The sequence below is a fragment of the Muntiacus reevesi genome, chromosome 3 (genome assembly GCF_963930625.1).
Source record: "Muntiacus reevesi chromosome 3, mMunRee1.1, whole genome shotgun sequence".
Classification (NCBI taxonomy): Eukaryota; Metazoa; Chordata; class Mammalia; order Artiodactyla; family Cervidae; genus Muntiacus; species Muntiacus reevesi.
Genome location: NC_089251.1, coordinates 182,656,467 through 182,674,225, shown reverse-complemented (window position 1 = coordinate 182,674,225; position 17,759 = coordinate 182,656,467). Strand labels below are relative to the sequence as shown.

General features: G+C 41.8%; 1 protein-coding gene across 1 annotated transcript; it reads left to right on the top strand.

The window, feature by feature from the left end:
- Positions 1-469: 469 nt before the first annotated feature.
- On the top strand, positions 470-4,719 carry SMIM28 (small integral membrane protein 28). Its single transcript, XM_065927765.1, has 2 exons — positions 470-577; positions 3,728-4,719. The coding sequence occupies exons 1-2, from the start codon at positions 470-472 to the stop codon at positions 4,112-4,114; spliced, it is 495 nt and encodes a 164-aa protein (XP_065783837.1). The 3' UTR covers positions 4,115-4,719.
- The last annotated feature ends 13,040 nt before the right edge of the window (positions 4,720-17,759 follow it).

The following is a 17,759-nucleotide window of genomic DNA, read 5'->3' as shown; positions in this document are numbered from 1 at the left end:
AAATACCCACTTCTCTCCATACCACAGAATCCAGAAATAATTAAAGGAAATTCAGGTTGGGTAGTTTTTCTTGCTCAGCTGTATCTCTGGAGAGGGGTGTGGTAAGGGAAGAGAGAGGGTCTTATTTACATCAAATATAAATAGCTCTTTACTCACTGAGACCATTTGCGGCACTGTAATGACACGAACGCAAAGAACATCCGTCTGAAATCTATTCCGTGTCTGGTGTCTGATGCCATGCCTACATGATGAAGGCCACAGAAGCAAACCCAGAGGCACAGAATTTAAACCCAGCCCTCAGGGTCTCTCTGGTTGGTTTCTTTTCCCTTGCTGATCCTCATCAGAGGACAAATTTACCAAGAGCCATCAGCCAAACACACCCACGCCGGATGTGGGCCGAGAGCAGCAGCTCTGCTGAGGTCTGGGCAGCGAGGCGGGAGGGTGGCCAGGGCAGCAGTCGGGTGAAGGCATGCGGGCATTGCTGGGCAGCAGCTGGAGGTTTGGCCACGCCGGCCGGGGAACCTACGGGTGGCTGACCAGCGAACCCAGCCTCCCTCTCCTGGAAACTCAGCTGCAGGTCTGTACCTACCACTTATGCCCTTTCTTCCCCCAAAATACTCTTGTTAGCTTTAAAACCAACATCACCTATATTGTTAGGAAAACTTAGTGGCAACCTTTTGCATTACAGGTGTGACAAAAATATGAAGTTGCTGACTGACCTGGTGTAAGGAGGTAACTTGAAAGCTGGATTCTTTTGACAATGATAAATTCAAGTAAAACTTGTCACAGAATATTCTAAGAACACCTGAGATAACAAATATATTAAAGATCACCTGAAGGCAGAAGTCAGCAAATTCTTGCCTTGGTATGACAAGGTTGCATTTTTGCTCAGTAAGCAGTGTCTACATTTTAAAAAAAAGAAAGAAAGAAAGAAAGATATTCCCTTTGGCCCTCCAACTGTTTCTAAGAAGCCAAGGATCTTACTTCAGAAAGGGCAGCAAAGAGTTAAGGAGTTTTGCCTCTAAGAAATGCAGCAGCTGCTTTGCTTTATCTGGGAAATCCCCACAGGAGTCCCAGTCTGAGGGTTCATTAAGGAAAAATATTTATAGCAATGTAAAAACTCAGAATTAATTTTATGGTCAACAGGAAAGTGAGTGATACCACTGTCCCACAAGAAAGAGGAAAAGAAACCTGTTTTCTTGTTTTCTAGAAATCTGAGGGGTAAAATTGGTATTTAACTTCTCTAACACCACTTTTTACAGAAATAAATTATACACATATATGATATATCCTTCAGCAGTTACACTTTCTATTGCCTTTTTCTTTAAAGTAATCCCTGTACTACAAAGTCCTTGAGAAATATTAAAAAGCCACTTTGAGGATAATGAACCATTTAGAATATTTGACTAAAGACATTCTTTCTGCATTAAAAAAAAAGATCCAAAACAATTTGAACCAATATACTATGAATCATTTAAAAAACAAAGATACCATCGTAAATTTGTTCTAGAGCTCCATGGTCTCTTAATTAGGAAAAAAAAAAAAACGAGCTATTTATCTCAAGAAATTGTCCTAATCTGCTATATAAGTGTCAATATCTGGACAAGATAACTCACCCAATGGAAGTACTGATTGCAGAAGGGGACAGTAGCATCTTTCTCAAATTTTTGCAACTAACATCATTTGTGGTATAAAGTAAGAGGATTACATAAAAACTTTTAAACAGAATATTAAGTATCTTCATATTCAATGCATATGGAACTTAGAGGGTATAACAGTATTTAAAATTTGATGTCCACAATGGTTTAGAAACTATTATTACCCACATTTATTGAAGGAGAAAGAAGAAAAATCAATTATGCAAAATGGTCCGTGGTTATCAAGGCTGAAGAGTGATTAAGTATTAAGAGATAATAGCTTTAACATTTTAAATGATTTATCTAGTGGGAGAAAATAAACAGTTTAAATTGCTTTTTCAGTCCAATTTGATTTTTTTAATAATTGTAGTAAATTTATTTTTGAGTTCCTCTATTCTTAAAGCTTATATAATCAAAGTCCTTGTTTTATCATAACAGGTTTTAAGAGTTCTGATAAACTAGATTATGTATGAGAAAACAGAATTCATAATTCATTGATTCATTATATTCTCAAGTCAACCCTCCAGAAAAGATGATTTTACTCTCATTTCATACTGAAGAAAAACTAGAATCAGAGGGGGTAAGTGAATAGTCCACGGTCACACAGGTATCAGAAGGTCATATTGGAATTCAAGACCACAGCTGTCAAAGCCCAAAGATGACACTCTGTTGCTCAAGAAAACCTTAAAAAATTGTAAGGATTTTAAGCTAAAATATCATAACTCATATCTTACCAAAACAAAATCTAACAGTGTAAATATTAAATAGACCATCTAATTTCAAGTCAAAATAACATACATAGTTGTAAATTCTTTAGGAATTAAAGATAACAACAACAACAAAAAGAAACCATTAGATAAGTCAGTCTCTTAAAACTTCAAGACCAGCAAAACATTTGCTCTTTCCACCAAAATCAAGGCAAAAAACCCAGCTCTCATAATTTTACTAGTGTAAGTTTTATTTTAAATCAGTAGATCTTAGTATATTGTTTTTTAAACACAATTATAAGGTTTTACAATGTTTTCTTTCCCTCTGTAGTACTAACATTCACATGCATTGTGAATGGGGAAGCATTTTAACACTTATTTCTTAGCAGCTTTAGGTAAAGCAATGTCTACACAATTTGGAACAGGACTTCTTTTTTCATACCTTGCTGTTGAAGTATCATTCTGTGCCTATTATATTATTTACTCCATCTGGAATCATCATTATCCTCATAAACTGATATTATAAAATCAATACCTTTTAGGTTACTTAAAAATTTACCTGCAATTCTTTTTCTTGAGTTCCAAATTTCTATATTTATCCTACAAATATTGCAAAAACAAATTGAAGGAATTTCACAATCTCAATCATCATAAGCAATGGCTATCCAATCAGATTTCAAATGTTATTTATATGCCATAGGAGCATGTAACAATGTCAGATTTTACTCCAGAATCAAAGAAGTTCCAACTGACTCTTGTGCAGCATAAAACATTATTGGTCTAATTCTAAATAAAGTAAGTAGATAAATAGTAAGAGTTCTCATTCAATGAATGTGTGATGGACCTACCAACTAAACCTTATTCTAATATTTTTACTTCAGTGGAAATATTTTTCCCCCCAGTGGGTTTTGTCATACATTGATATGAATCAGCCATAGAGTTACACGTATTCCCCATCCCGATCTTCAGTGGAAATATTGTAGGGTATCCTCGTGTACTTTTGACATTCTGAATTCATACTTTATAAGTATACTTTAATCATTGGCATAAATGAATGATTAGAGTGATTTTCAGAGTGAGTAAATGATGGTGAAAGTGAAAGTCGGTCAGTTGTGTCCGACTCTTTGGGACCCCATGGACCATACAGTCCGTGCAATTCTTCAGGCCAGAATACTGGAGTGGGTAGCCTTTCCCTTCTCCAGGGGATCTTCCAGACCCAGGGATCGAACCGGGGTCTCCTGCACTGCAGGCAGATTCTTTAGCAGCTGAGCATGAGGCAAGCCCAAATGATGGTAGAATACAAAACGAAGACAGAGGCCAACCTTAGAACTCCAGGGGTCGTCTTTCCCCATCTTCTAACCTTATTCCGTTCCCCGACTCCAGGGCACCCAGAGGAGAAGTTCCGCCCGGGAAGACGCGGAGCCCTTCCTGTTCATCCTTCTTCCAGCCACCGTCCTGCTCTTCCTGGCCTTTCTACTGCTCTTCCTCTATCGCCACTGTCAGGCCCCGCAGGCCCGGGGCCAGGCTTCCGGCCTGGACCTCCCAGAGCAGCCGCCTGCGGGGGAGGTGACCGACTTCCTGCCCGGCTCACCCTGGGGCAGCGGGCAGACCTCCCCTTACTCCCCGCTGCCCCCGGAGGCCGCCCTTCTCTCCGAGGCATGTTCACCGCCCTCCTATGAGGAGGCCACCAAGGATGCCCCTGGGGAACAGGCTCCGGATGCGGGCATTCAGTGTGGAGAGGGTTCACCTGGACTGGATAAGCAAACGTAAACTGCTCCTGAAAACCGCACAGAACATGGCCCTCCGCCCTTCAAAGAGTCCACTTGGGCAGGGGGACAAGGGCCTCTGGCCCTAAGAAGCTGTCAGTCATGGTGGACTCCAGGATGAATGGGTGGGGGCGGAGCTTGACAAACGTCAATCTTGTTAACTCATTTTCAAGTTCCTTAGGGGAAACTTTCCCCAGGTTGTTCCAAAGATGACTGGGCTCTCCTATAACATATACTCCTGAGAAAAACAAACAATTCTGTATGAGTTGAGGGGAAAAAAGAATTACTAGGGAACATAAGAACTAACTCTGTAGAGAAAGAAAACAGGAAAATGTTGATAAGCCAAAGATAACTGCTTTGATCACCAAATAAAACTTTTCTTTCTACACAGGTTGTCTACAGCCTCATTGTTTCACTTCTGCGTGAAGAGGCTTGGAGAGTTCTAGAAAGAGAGAAAAAAAAACAGCTCTAGAGCTGCAGGGGTCAGTGGACCCAGCACATTTTCAGGGCTGTTGTAAATAATGGTCAAGTATATTTCAATATTAATGAGGAAAGAACTGACATTTGCAAGCGTTTTAGCTAAAAAAAAAATAAAGTGCTACAAAATTCTCTCCCGAGTAGTGTCGCTCTTGTTTGCCTTCTGACTTGCTTCCTGGATTGTAAGGATTTGGCTTGGTTATGTGGGAATGTCTCACACTAGAATATCATGGGCTGTCCAACTGTGCCATGGCAGGACAAAAAGTGGTTGTTCCCACACACATCTTGGGGGGATCTGGTGAGAACGTATGTTCATCAAGAAGCAGTAATAAGAGTAGAAATCAGTTTCACATTGGAAAGGAAAGGTCAAATCTTTTTTTACCTTATATAGCATTGAAGGGTTGTTTTATTTTTTATTTTTGCTATACAGTAGGTCTTTGTTGGTTATCCATTTTATACGTAGCCATGTGTACAAGGTCTAAATCTTAAAGAGAAACACAGATAAGCTCTAACAGGGTCTTATAAATCACACTGTTCAAGCTCTTCCTTTGCAGATGTCAAAACTAGAGCTGAGAGAGGTTAAACGCCTCCTAAGAGGCAGAGCTGGGACCAGAAGCCTGGCCTCTCTGCCTTGGATCAGAGCATCTTCCCCAGTGCCAGCTGATCTCCCAAGAAAACTGCAAATGTGGAATTGCAGTGCCCACTCCAGACTGGGTGGTCAGGGCTCAAAATAAGATGGACATAGCTGAATTTGGAATGGATACAAATCTCCCTCTGATTTTCAAATGGGGAGGAAGAGGTCGGTCATTTACACTTGGGGGCTGTATCAGGATACCCATGGGGGTGGCAAGGTGACACACAAGGTCCTTAAATTTGTATTTAGTGCTATAATTTCAGGGGTAAAACTTTTTTGTTTTCACAGTATAAACAGCCTTCTGATGGTTCAAAATGAACAAAAAATGATGACTCTTCAAAATTTTTGACATGAACATTTTTATACTTAGATACACAACATAGTAGAGTTATAGAAAAATAACAAACTACAATGCATTACTTTTCAAATGTAATCTGATAGAAATCATATCAATTTGTTTCAAGACAGAAGCAAAATATAATCTGAGTGAAAAATCAATAAAATTTATTTCAGGAAAATTGTACTGAACAATTCTCTAATGGTCTTTAAGGGAAGTAAATAAACAAATGGCAATGAGAAGCTCAGCAGACAGCCTTCTTTTTTTAATTCTAGGAATCTAGTTCTCTGTAAGACTGTTGATTTCCCAACTGCCATTTCTTTTTCTTCCCTTGCTAACAGAACCCAGATTTGGTTCTGAAATCCTGGGACCACCTGTGAGAGGCAGACAGATTTCCCTTCCCCCTGCCCACACCAGTGGATGCACAATGAGAGTTAATCATGGTGATCTCAATTCCTTTGCCAGGGACTGATTTGGTCTTTGGGGCTGATGGTGGAGATGTACACAGGAGGAGAGGTTTGCCCTAAAACAGACTGCCTCACATTCAAAATAAATGCAAGGAAGGAAACACTCTTCCTTTCAGCTGGATGTTACATGCCTGCAAGCAGTGCCTAGGGCTGTTCCTTGCAACCAGGAGCAAGACATTGGCCAGGACTAGTATTGAGGATAGTAGAGTAGAAAGATGGACAATACCTGGGTTGATGATTGTCATGCTGCCTAATAACCCTGAAAATGTCTATATTTTCATGAGAGAATACCTTTCCCACTACTTAACCATTTAAGCCACGCTTGGTATTTGTAGACAAAAGCATCCCAAATACTGCCATTTCAAAAGCCAATATGGAAATGCATTGTCATGTTTAACACTATTCTGATAAGGTTTCCCTGGTGCCTCAGTGGTAAAGAATCAGCCTGCTAATGTAGGAGACGCAGAATCAATCCCTGGTCTGGGAAGATCTCATGTGCTGCAGGGCAACTGAGACTGAGTGCCAACTATTGAGCCCACGTGCGGCAACTCCTGAAGCCCGAGTAACTCAGAGGCCGCGCTCCACAACAACGGAGCCACCACAAGAGACGCCACCACAGTGAGAATCCCATGCATCACAACTAGGGGGTAGCCCCCGCTCGCCGCAAGTAGAGAAAACCCAAGACCCAGCGCAGCCCAAAATAAGCAAACAATAAATGTGTTTCGGTAGACTTACTTAAAATAAGTAGTCAATGCTAGGACTCACTGAAGACTTTATCAGTGATGTAGTTAAGGAAATATTTTCTTTTGTGGAACCAAATCAAGCTGTAAGAAAATAAACTACAGCCCCCAGCCCAAATTCCACTTGCAACCTGTTATGGTACATCCTGTGAGACAGACTGAGTTTTACATTTTTCAATAGTTAAAAAAAAAAAAGAAAGATATTTCATGACACATGAAAGCTATATGAATTAGAATTTTAGTGGCTAGAAATAAAATTATTGGAACCCAGCCAGGCCCACTTGCCTATGACTCTTCCTACATCAAGAGTTGAGTAGTTATAGCGGAGACTATTTGATCTTCAAGGCCCCAAATACTTACTGCCCAGTTCTGTAAAGGTTTGCTGACCCTTTCTACACACCGGTGGACTTCAACCCTAGTGCACGGTAGAATTACTCGAGGAACTTTTAGAAATACTGATATAAGGACCCATATAGACCAATTAAACAGAAATAGAGCCAGAGATCCTAATACAAAGGCAAGTCATTTTCTAGGTAATGTGAGTGGATACAAAATACAGGTGAGCTTCTACTCAGGTGTAAGGTACCATGTTTAGAGAAAATAAGTCTGTAAATCTAGCTTTGGGGCATCATTTACAACCCAACATTCTCTGTAAACACTTCCCTGAAGCCATCAGCGTAATGTGCATCTGCCACCAGTTCAACTCACAAGGCAGGATTTGCAAGCAAAATATTAGAAACAGTCATGTAAATAGTGCATCCTTTTTTAAATGTTGATACAAATGGCATACACGGGTAGTACTAGCTGTTTGCACTCCAAGCTAGAGAGTGGAATTGGTAAAAATCCAGGAATGAAAGAACTAGATTTTGACAGCTAAAAAGTATTTGGGGAAGCAATAACTGTAGCCAGATAAGATTAAGAATTGGAGGGAGGCAACCTCCATGGCAGCCCAGTGGTTAAGACTCCACGCTTCCAATGCAGGGGGCCTGGGTTCTCTCCCTGGTCAGGGAACTAGATCCCACATACCACAACTAAAAACCCTTAAGGCCGCGACTAAGACCTGGCACAGCCAAATAAGTTGTTTTTTGTTTTTTTTTTAAGAGGTAGTATAATAGTAGCAGTGACCAGAATGTAGACCTTTTCACTAAATTCTACACTGGGTCAGAAAATATCACTAAGGCATCATTTTCTACATAAGAAAAGGAGTGTCTGGTCTGGCATGAAAGGAGCTTGAAAGTTGTTTCTCCATCATAACAACAACAAAAAGCCCAACAAGTGAAACATCAACAGCTCCTCTTAAATTCAGCAAACTGTGGCCACAGGCCAAACCACTGGCCCCCAAACTAGAGACAGACGGATACAGAAAATCACAACTTACCTTGAGCAGAAACCCGCACATAGAAACTTCCTCAGGAAACTGGGCCAGAGTCGGGGAAAGCTGAACTGCAATTGAAGGCCTGCTGGAGGCTCAGAGTAGGCAAATCCAAGAACCGAACGCTCCAGAGGGGCCCACACTCTGTGAATTTTTCCTCTAGGAGCCCTACCAGATTGTCACAGTGGAGTTCTGAGAAAAAAAACCCTATTGTGCTTCCAATAGAAGGAGAGGAAGAGGAACCATCCTGAAACCCGCCAGTACGTTCTGTTCTTTGTAACAAAGTCTGCCCTCAGGAGAACTACTTCTCCAGGGCCTAACCTGCTCGGGTTTTATCAGAACCTAACTCACCTGGGAAGGGGCGGGGAATCTGCAGTCCCAGCTGATTCCAGTCTTGCTCTGCAGGGTGGGTAAATACCCAACTAGCTTGTTCTAATAAAGGGGAGAAAAGAAAAAACAGCAGAGAAGCACTTTTGAAGTTCACAGCCCAGTGGCACAGGCTCACTAAAAGACTGAGACCTAATCATAAAACTATAAAACATTTTCCCTTCCCCACATCTAACCACTGACCACCACGTAATTAAAGGCCTGTTTACTGCAGTTCTTTTTGCCTAGGACATTGAGTTTACCCTTCAAGAAAGAATTGTAAGGTATACTAAGAGGCGCAAAACACAATTTGAATTAACAGAGCAAGCATCAGAAACAGATCCAGAGATGGCAGGAATGTTGTTGGAATTATCAGACCAGGAACGTAAAATAAATATGATTAATAGGCAAAGAGCTCTAATGGAAAACATAGACAACAAGAACAGAAGGGCAATGTCTGCAGAGAGACAGAAATTCTAGGAAAGAACCAAAAAGAAATGCTAGAAACCAAAAACACTGTCACAGAAATGAAGAATGCTTTTGATGAGCTTATCAGCAGACTGGACACAGTTGAGGAAGGAATCTAAGTTTAAGGACATGTTAATAGAAAATGTCAAAAGGGAATGGAAAAAGAAAAAAGCAAAACAGAATAGACAAGAGTTGTGAGACAACTATAAAAGGTGGTGGTGTGTGCGTGCTCAGTCACGTCTGACTCTTTGCAACCCCATGGACTGTAGCCCACCAGGCTCCTCTGTCCATGGGACTTTCCAGGCAAGAATACTGGAGTGGGTTGCCGTTTGCTACTCCATAAAAGACTGCGAAAGATTGAAGGCAGGAGGAGAAGGGGACAACAGAGGATGAGATGGTTGGATGGCATCACCGACTCGAAGGACATGAGTTTGAGTAGGCTCCGGGAGTGGGTGATGGACAGGGAGGCCTGGTGTGCTGCAGTCCATGGGGTCACAAAGAGTCAGACATGACTGAGCAACTGAAGCAAACTGAAAAGGTGTTACACAGGTACAATGGGAATGTCAGAAAGCGAAAAGAAATATTAGAAGCAACAATGACAACAAATTTCCCTAAATTGATGTCAAATTACAGATCCAGGAAACTTGGAGAGCGTCAAACAGGAAAACAAACAAAAAATACCCCTACACCTGGGTATTTCAAATTCAAGCTGCAGAAAACCAAAAATAAAGGAAAAATCTGGAAAGAAGTCAGAGGGGGTGAGAGGGAAAGTTTTACATATAGGAGACCAAAGATGAGACCAACAACTTCATCTCAGAAACCATGTGGTCCCAAAGACAGAATCAGTCCCTGGGGAAGGAACTATCACTGTACTCTGATATTAGAATAAGGCATCATAAGTCCCACCATGTTCTCAGGGCAATGTAGGACTTTGCGATACAGAGTTAAAAAATAAAGCTGCTTCTTCTCCATTCCTCCCCCCCATATTCAGACAATACACATAGTTGGATGTTTTGAAAGGCCAACATTAGCATTTATCCTTTCTATCTGGATTCTGAACAAGGCGAGGCAAAAGTTCAATAGTCTCACTTCAAGCATTGAATCTTCTTGGTTCTAAATTATTCATTATTTACTCCTTTATCACACTAATAACCTGCCTCAGAGAGTTGTTAAAACACACATCCACCATAAGGGCAGAGTAAGTATTACTCCCTTTCTGTATTATTCTTCCCATATGCTACATCAGACGTTCTCACCTTCTTGTAGGGAAACTAAGATATCAGAACCTACTCGGCCATCAGCCTTACCAGGCTCCATGCCCAGAACTCACATCATTTTTAGGGGCCCACGAAAATATTTTAATTTCTTTTAAAACCAGAATTTAAAAAGTTAATTTGGGTGGGGGGGGTGTCAAAAATTATATTCATTTTTATAACAACAGAGACACATAATGCAACTGTTTGTATTTTTCTACAGAGGAAGGGACCCACCAAAGCAAAAGTACTTTGGACCCATCACAGTTATAATGCAGCCCTGGGAGGAAGGCTGTCCCAGATCAAAGGAAGCCAACTTTAGGCAAGGAAACCAGAGAAATCTGAATTTTTTTCAGAGGAAATACCTGTGTTCTCTCTCTCTTCCCTACACACACCCAGAGGTTCTAGCCACACTTTCCCTCCCTCTCTCCTCCTCTTGTTCTGTTAGTGTCATCAAAGCAGTAAACAATCAAGTGATTTCAATAAGGCTTCTCCTTAGGCAGAATGTGTAAGAACATGCTTGCTGAATGAGCAGAGGATCAGGTAAGTTCAAAGAACCAATTTCAGTTCTTAATGAACTGGTCCAGAATTTTTATTCACAAAAGACTATACTAATAACTACTATTTATCAGGATACAGCATGCAAAACATTGGGCCAGGAGATGACCAGGCATTACCTCTTAGAATCCTCAATAGCAAACGAGGTGAATCCCATCCTTTTGTACAAATAAGGAAACAGATTCAAGAAGGCTGAATCATATGCCCAACATCATACGGCCAGAAAGTAGGAGAGTTACGATGGAAAGCCAGATTCTTAAACCTTGAAGTAGGCATCTTCTTCTGACCTGGTGGAAAGTGAAAGTGTAACTCGTTTAGTTGTGTCTGACTCTTTGCAATTCCATGGACTATAGTCCATCAGGCTCCTCTGTCCATAGAATTTTCCAGGCAAGAATACTGGAGTGGGTAGCCATTCCCTTTTCCAGACGATCTTCCCAACCCAGGGATCGAACCCTGGTCTCCTGTGTTGCAGGCAGATTCTTTACCATCTGAGCCACCTAGGTAAAGAATTTGTGATGATGGCAGGATTGAAACCACTGTAGCCCCAGAAATTGATGCCCAACTCCAGTTCACTGATATTAAATATATATTTCAACTCTTACATTCTCTTGGGTAGAATGAACCATGTACTGACCACATACAGAGACTTTGCTTTGATTATCCTGTACTTCAGGTACAGGTCCTAAAGAATTCCAGCTGTGAAAACACCATTAATGGGAGTCCAAGCTGTCTCTACCACGTCCATCCAACCTGTTTCATCTGCATCTCCAAGCCTAGAGAAGGTAATGTCAACTCACCAAATGATATTCCATTTGTACATGGAAAAAGCCCCATGTTTCTGAACATTAAATAAATAATAAAAACCAAACTAAAACAAACATGTATATGATATGTTTCAAAATGAATTTATACTATTTTTTCCCAGAGTTTTTTGAGAATGTGAGCTACCTAGTTGCGGTATATTTGGTTTCCACTTTTACTTCACATCATGAACCTGTCACCATCAGTGTGGACATCCCTCTCTGTTTTTAAAAATACTCACCGCAGTCTCAGAAGTTATATCAGCCTCATATTGATTAGAATTGATGTTTTAATTTTTAAAGACATTCCCAGCTTTAGACCTTAGCTTTCTTATCCTCAGCCCCACATTCAATAAATGTCTCTTCATTTTCTGAGGTGCATGAAAAAGGTGGTTCACAGGTGCTTCTAAAGACATTCAATCACGATCCATGTCTGATAAATTCAGATTCGCATTCATTCAACATTTATCAAACAATTATGTGTCAGGCACCAAGTGTAAATGGGGCTTTGTGGGTTGCTTTGTATCTAAATAATGGATGACTATTAAAATTCTTACCCAAACTGAAGGAGAAACCAGCAAAAGAAAAGACTACATTTTCCATTAGAATACCAAGTTGCTATCGATTTTATAGTTATATTTGCGATTGTAGTAACTGTAAAAAGACCAAATATTTAATTACATTGTGAGCACAAGAATGGCCTCTGAGTAAACAATGACTTGAATGTAAAATAAAAAAGGCTGAGCACCGAAGAATTAATGTTAATGAATTGTGGTGCTGGATGAGACTATGAAGAGTCACTTGGACAGCAAGGAGATCAAACCAGTCAATACTAAAGGAAATCAACCCTGAGTATTCATTGGAAGGACTGATGCTGAAGCTGAAGCTCCAATACTTTGGCCACTTTATGCGAAGAGCCTACTCACTGGAAAAGACCCTGATGCTGGGAAAGATCTCAGGTAGGAGAAAAGGGCAACAGAAGATGATATGTTGGATGGCATCAGTGACTCAATGGACATGAATCTGGGCAAACTCCAGGAGACAGTGAAGGACAGGGAAGCCTGGAGTGCTGCAGTCCATGGGGTCGCAAATAGCTGGACTCGACTTAGTGACTGAACACCACCACCAACAAAGGACAAAATTTTATACATTTCTAAACCGCACCGACACCTACTACAGCACTATTCATAGACGACATAGTTACTCTTTTCGCTATTATTCCTGAAATAAACCACCTCAAACAGAGTGGCATTTTAAAAAGCAGCCATTTTTTTAAGCTCACAGATTCTGTAGGTACTGCCTGTGTCTGCTCTGGGACCTCTGGGTCACTGACATGTGTGGTGGCTGTTGCCAGCTCTGTCAGGACCTCAGCTAGGAACCTACATGTAGTTTTCCATGGAGCTGCCTGGGCTCCCTTTCAGCCGGGCTGTTGGATTTCTAAGAGCGGGTAGCCCTAGAACTTGGTGGAAATTTTTAATGACCAGGCCTCAGAAGTCACACAGCCTGCCCAGTTTCAAGGAAAAGGAGCAGAGGCCTCATTCTCTCAATGGGAGGTGCGACAAAGTCACATTATAGGAACAGCATGTTGGATGAGAAACAACATGGCTACTATCTCTGGGAGGTAAAGTCTGCCTCAAGTATGGCATAATCCATGACCAACCGATATCAGCAATTGGCATTAGTACTTCTCTCATACATTTGAATTCTTTGACAACATGGTGTGATTGCCCTTTCACACCTCCCAAAGTCAGTTAAGGCCTGATGACGTGCTTTGGTCCATGAAACATGGATGGAGGTGACACATATAACAGTGCAGGAAGCACTTACAGTCAAGCCTCATGATTCCTAGATACCATACTTGCAAATTCACCTACTTGCTTATATATCTTCGTAACCCTCACATCAATACATCACTTTCTGGCTCATGGGTAGACGTGTATACTCGTAGAGTGGTGAAAAATCTAAGCCACCAAAGACACATTCCCAGATAAAGTCAAACAAGGTTAAGTTCTGTTTTCTACTTACAGGTTTCATACATTGTCCTTCTCACAGTTTATTTAGTGGCACATTTTTCACATTTTTGTGCTTTTCGTTGGTGATCTTGCTCTTTTAAATGTCCTCCCAGGCATAGTGCTGAATTGCTGTCTATTGCTCCTGAGAGAAGAGAAGGATGGGATGTGCCTTTTGGTGAAGATACATAGACTTCAAGAAGGCATAAGGTACAGTGTTGCTTTTTGTGAGCCCACTGTTACTGAATTAACAGTATATACCAGGGACTTCCTGGCAGTCCTGTGGTTAAGGCTCCATACTCCCAACGCAGGGGCATGGGCTCAATGCCTGGCTGGGAAACTAAGATCCCACACACTGCCCAGTGTGGCAAAATAAATTAATAAAAGCAGAGCTTGCCAGAATGGATTTTAAAAAGTATATATTAAATGAGTTATCTTTATGCAATAACACACATAAAATAAGGCTACATATTGATGAAAATGTAACCAGAGTTTCACAGGAACCTAAGTCTGTATTTCCTCTAGTACCAATGGTTCAGTATTCATTCACTCAATGTCCATGGTGACCGTATAGAACATACATAGCTGCCATGAATAATGAGAAATGGCTCAAATTCCTGCTGCAGGATTCTCCTGTGCTTGCTCCCCTGCTGGCATGAACTTGGAGAATCACAAGTGCCATAAATCTTAAATAAAACATCTTCACAATGTCATGTAAACACTGGTTAAACATGAGCTAATAAAAAGAAAAATTTTACTTTAATTAGTCAACAAGAAAACTAGCTAGATAATTTGACATGTTAGTGTAAAACTTGAGTCTTCTGAATTTCATCGTTCATTCTAACTGAAATTAGTTTAAAATAAATCCCTTTCTTTCCTTCCTTCTGTTCTTTTACATGACTAATTATCAACTTGTAAATATAGATAATTCAACTTAGTCACCTGCTATTATCTTAATTAATTGTACATCCCACACCCTATAAAATGAATGTCTCCAAATGTAGCCTCAGTTTTTATACAAATAAAATACTCTTCCCCTCAAATAGCACTGATAACTGTAAGGTATGCTGCAGGTGAAAAAGAACAACAGATTTCTTAAGCAACACTGTAAATTACTTTCTTTTCCTCTTAAAAAAATATTTCTGTAAAGTAAAATTGTATTCTCAACTTGGCAAATTTACCTATGCAATGGATCACATCTGTTACATGAGTTAAAATAAACAGGCTATTTAAAAATAAGTCAAAATTCATTATTTAGCCTTCACTAAATAATTCAAACATATCTCAGCAATGATAATAGATTTGCTATAAACCCTAGAAAGTGTCATATATCCTCAGACCACTGCATATCCATTTGAGCAGGAAAGGGGAAGGAAACAAAAAGACATCAATTGCTTTAAAAGCACTAGGTACACAGAATATGATATTATCCAGCAACGGAAAGGAATGAAGTATGATAGATGCTACAACATGGATGACTCTTGGAAGCATAACACTAAGTGGAAGAAGGCAGTCACCAAAAATCACGTATTATATATAATTCCATTTATATGGAAAGTCCAGAATCGGCAACTCCATAGAGACAGAAGGTACAGGGTCAGACATGACTGAGCGGCTAACAATGTACTCTATACACTGCTGAGACAGAAAGTAGATTAGTGGTTGCCAGGGACTGGGAGGTCGGGTGTGCTGTGTTCTCAGCCGCTTCAGTCATCTCCTCCTCTTAGCGACCCCATGAACTGTAGCTCGCCACGCTCCTCTGTCCGTGGGATTCTCCAGGCAAATATACTGGAGCGGGTTACCATGCCCTCCTCTAGGGGATCTTCCCAATTCAGGAATCAAACCCACGTCTCTTATGTCTCCTGCATTGACAAGTGGATTCTTTACAGTCTGAGCCACCAGTAAATTGTATAGGGCTTTTTTGTTGATGCTTGTATAATACAATGAATATAGTGAAAAACAATGAATTGTGTTTGTTAAAATGGTGATTTTTACAGCCATGGCTGATTCACGTCAATGTATGGCAAAAACCACTACAATATTGTAAAGTAATTAGCCTCCAATTAAAATAAATAAATTAAAAAGATAAATAAATAAAATGGTGACTTTTATGTTATGTGAACTATATATCAAAACAAAAAATTTTTAAGGCAGACCCACTAGAATGAATATAATAAAAAAGTCAGATAATAACAAGTGTTGGGTAAGGATATGTCAAAACAGAAAGCTCACACCCCACTGGTGAAAATCTAAAATGGTACACTTTATTTTTTTATTTTTAAAATTTTATTTTCTGGCTGCACGGCACAGCTTGTGGGATCTTAGTTCCCTGCCCACCCCACCCCTCCTCAGTGAAAGTGTGGAGTCCTAACCAATGGACCGCCAGGGAATTCTGTGGTACAGTCACTTTAAAACACAGTCTGCCAGTTCCTCATAAAAGTAAATATAGAGTTACCATTTGACCCAGCAATTCCATTCCTAGCTTTTACCCAAGAGAAATGAAAACATGTCCAACAGAAACATGTATACAAATGTGCACAACAGTATTACTACTCAAGCCAAAAGTGTGAAGCAATTCAAGTGATCATCAACTGATGAATGAATAAACAAAATGCTTATTGAACTGAATCGTTTTCAACCATTAAAAGGACTGAAGTACTGATACATGCTACAATGTGGGTGAACCTTGAAAATATTTTGTTAAGTGAAAGCAGCTAGTCAAAAAGGACAACATTGTATATGCTATGTTTGTGTCCTCCTAAACATTTGTATGTTGAAACCCTGATGCCCAGTATGATGGGTTAAGAGGTGGGGGCTTTGGGCAGTGATGAGGTCATGAAGAAAGACCCCCACATGAGTGGGATCAGTGCCCTTATAAAAGAGACCAGGAAAAACTCCTTCCCCCATGTGAGGGTACAATAAGCAGTCTGCCACAAGGAAGAGGACCGTCATCTGACCTTGTTGGACTTGGACTTCCAGCCTTCAGAACTGTGAGAAATACATTTCTGCTGTTTGGAAGTTACCCAGTCTGTGATATTTTGTTATAGCAGCCAGATGTGTTATGACACTGTATGATCCCACTTATAGGAAAGACCCAGAGCAGAAGCAGAGATCAGATGAGTGGCTGCCTAGGATCGGGTGGTCAGCATTAAGAATGATGACTAATGGGGTTTCAGTGGGGTTTCTGTTGGGGGCGGAAGATGGACTGTTCTAAAATTCACTGTGGTGATGGTTGCACAACTGTGAACACACACTAAATACCATAGACTGGTATGCCTTAAGTGGGTGAATCATATGGTAAGTGAAATTTTTCTCAAGAATTCTCTTAGGAAAAAAAACAAAAAAGACTAAATCTAACCAAAAACTTCTAAAATCACCAGGGCCTGGCTACTGTCCCCTCTTTCTCTTTCCCACCGCACTTTCCCAGCCTGTTGGGTCTGATGGGGTGACTTAGGCGTTTGGGGGCCATCTGGTGGGGCAAGGACAAGAAACCAGCCAGTTCACGATTCTCTCCGGTGTGACTGTGGCCCCACCCACTTGCTTCCCCTGGGCCCCCGGCTGCCGGCTGCCGTTCGGACCCTAAGCTCCCGTCTAGGTGTGAGTGCGGCGGCCCGCTTGCCTCTGTCCCGGGGCCGAACCCGGGCACGGAGCGCTCGGCCCACAGGGGTGCCGACAGGGGCGGCCGAGGTCAGAGTCGGGAGGAGCATCGCCTCACCCCGCGCCCCGCCTTCCACTGGGGCACTCACGAGGGCGAGCCGCGCTCACGTTCCTCCCTCCGCAGGAGGAGACCCGTCTGCAGAACCGGCTCCCCGCGCGGGTGGGGCCGCGGGAGAGGTTCCCGGGCCGGTTACACCAGAAACCCCACCGGCCAGCTGCCCTGCCTTCCTCCGCCCCCGGCTCCCAGGGTGGACGCCTCTGCGTGCGGGTTAACTAAAATACACTGGCGAGGGCGGAGGAGACTCCCAAGGAAAGTCCGGCCAAGCCCACCCTGCCATCCCGTCTCCCCGGGGGACCCGCAGGAGCAGCGGGCGGCCCGAGCTGCCCCGGGTCGGGATCGCGGTCGCTGCGTCCTCTCCCGGTCGGGGCCCCGCAGTGCCCCGCGGACTCCGGGCTCCCGCTCTGCGCGGAGGTGGCCGCGCGTCTGCGGGGCGGGGACTCGGGGACACGC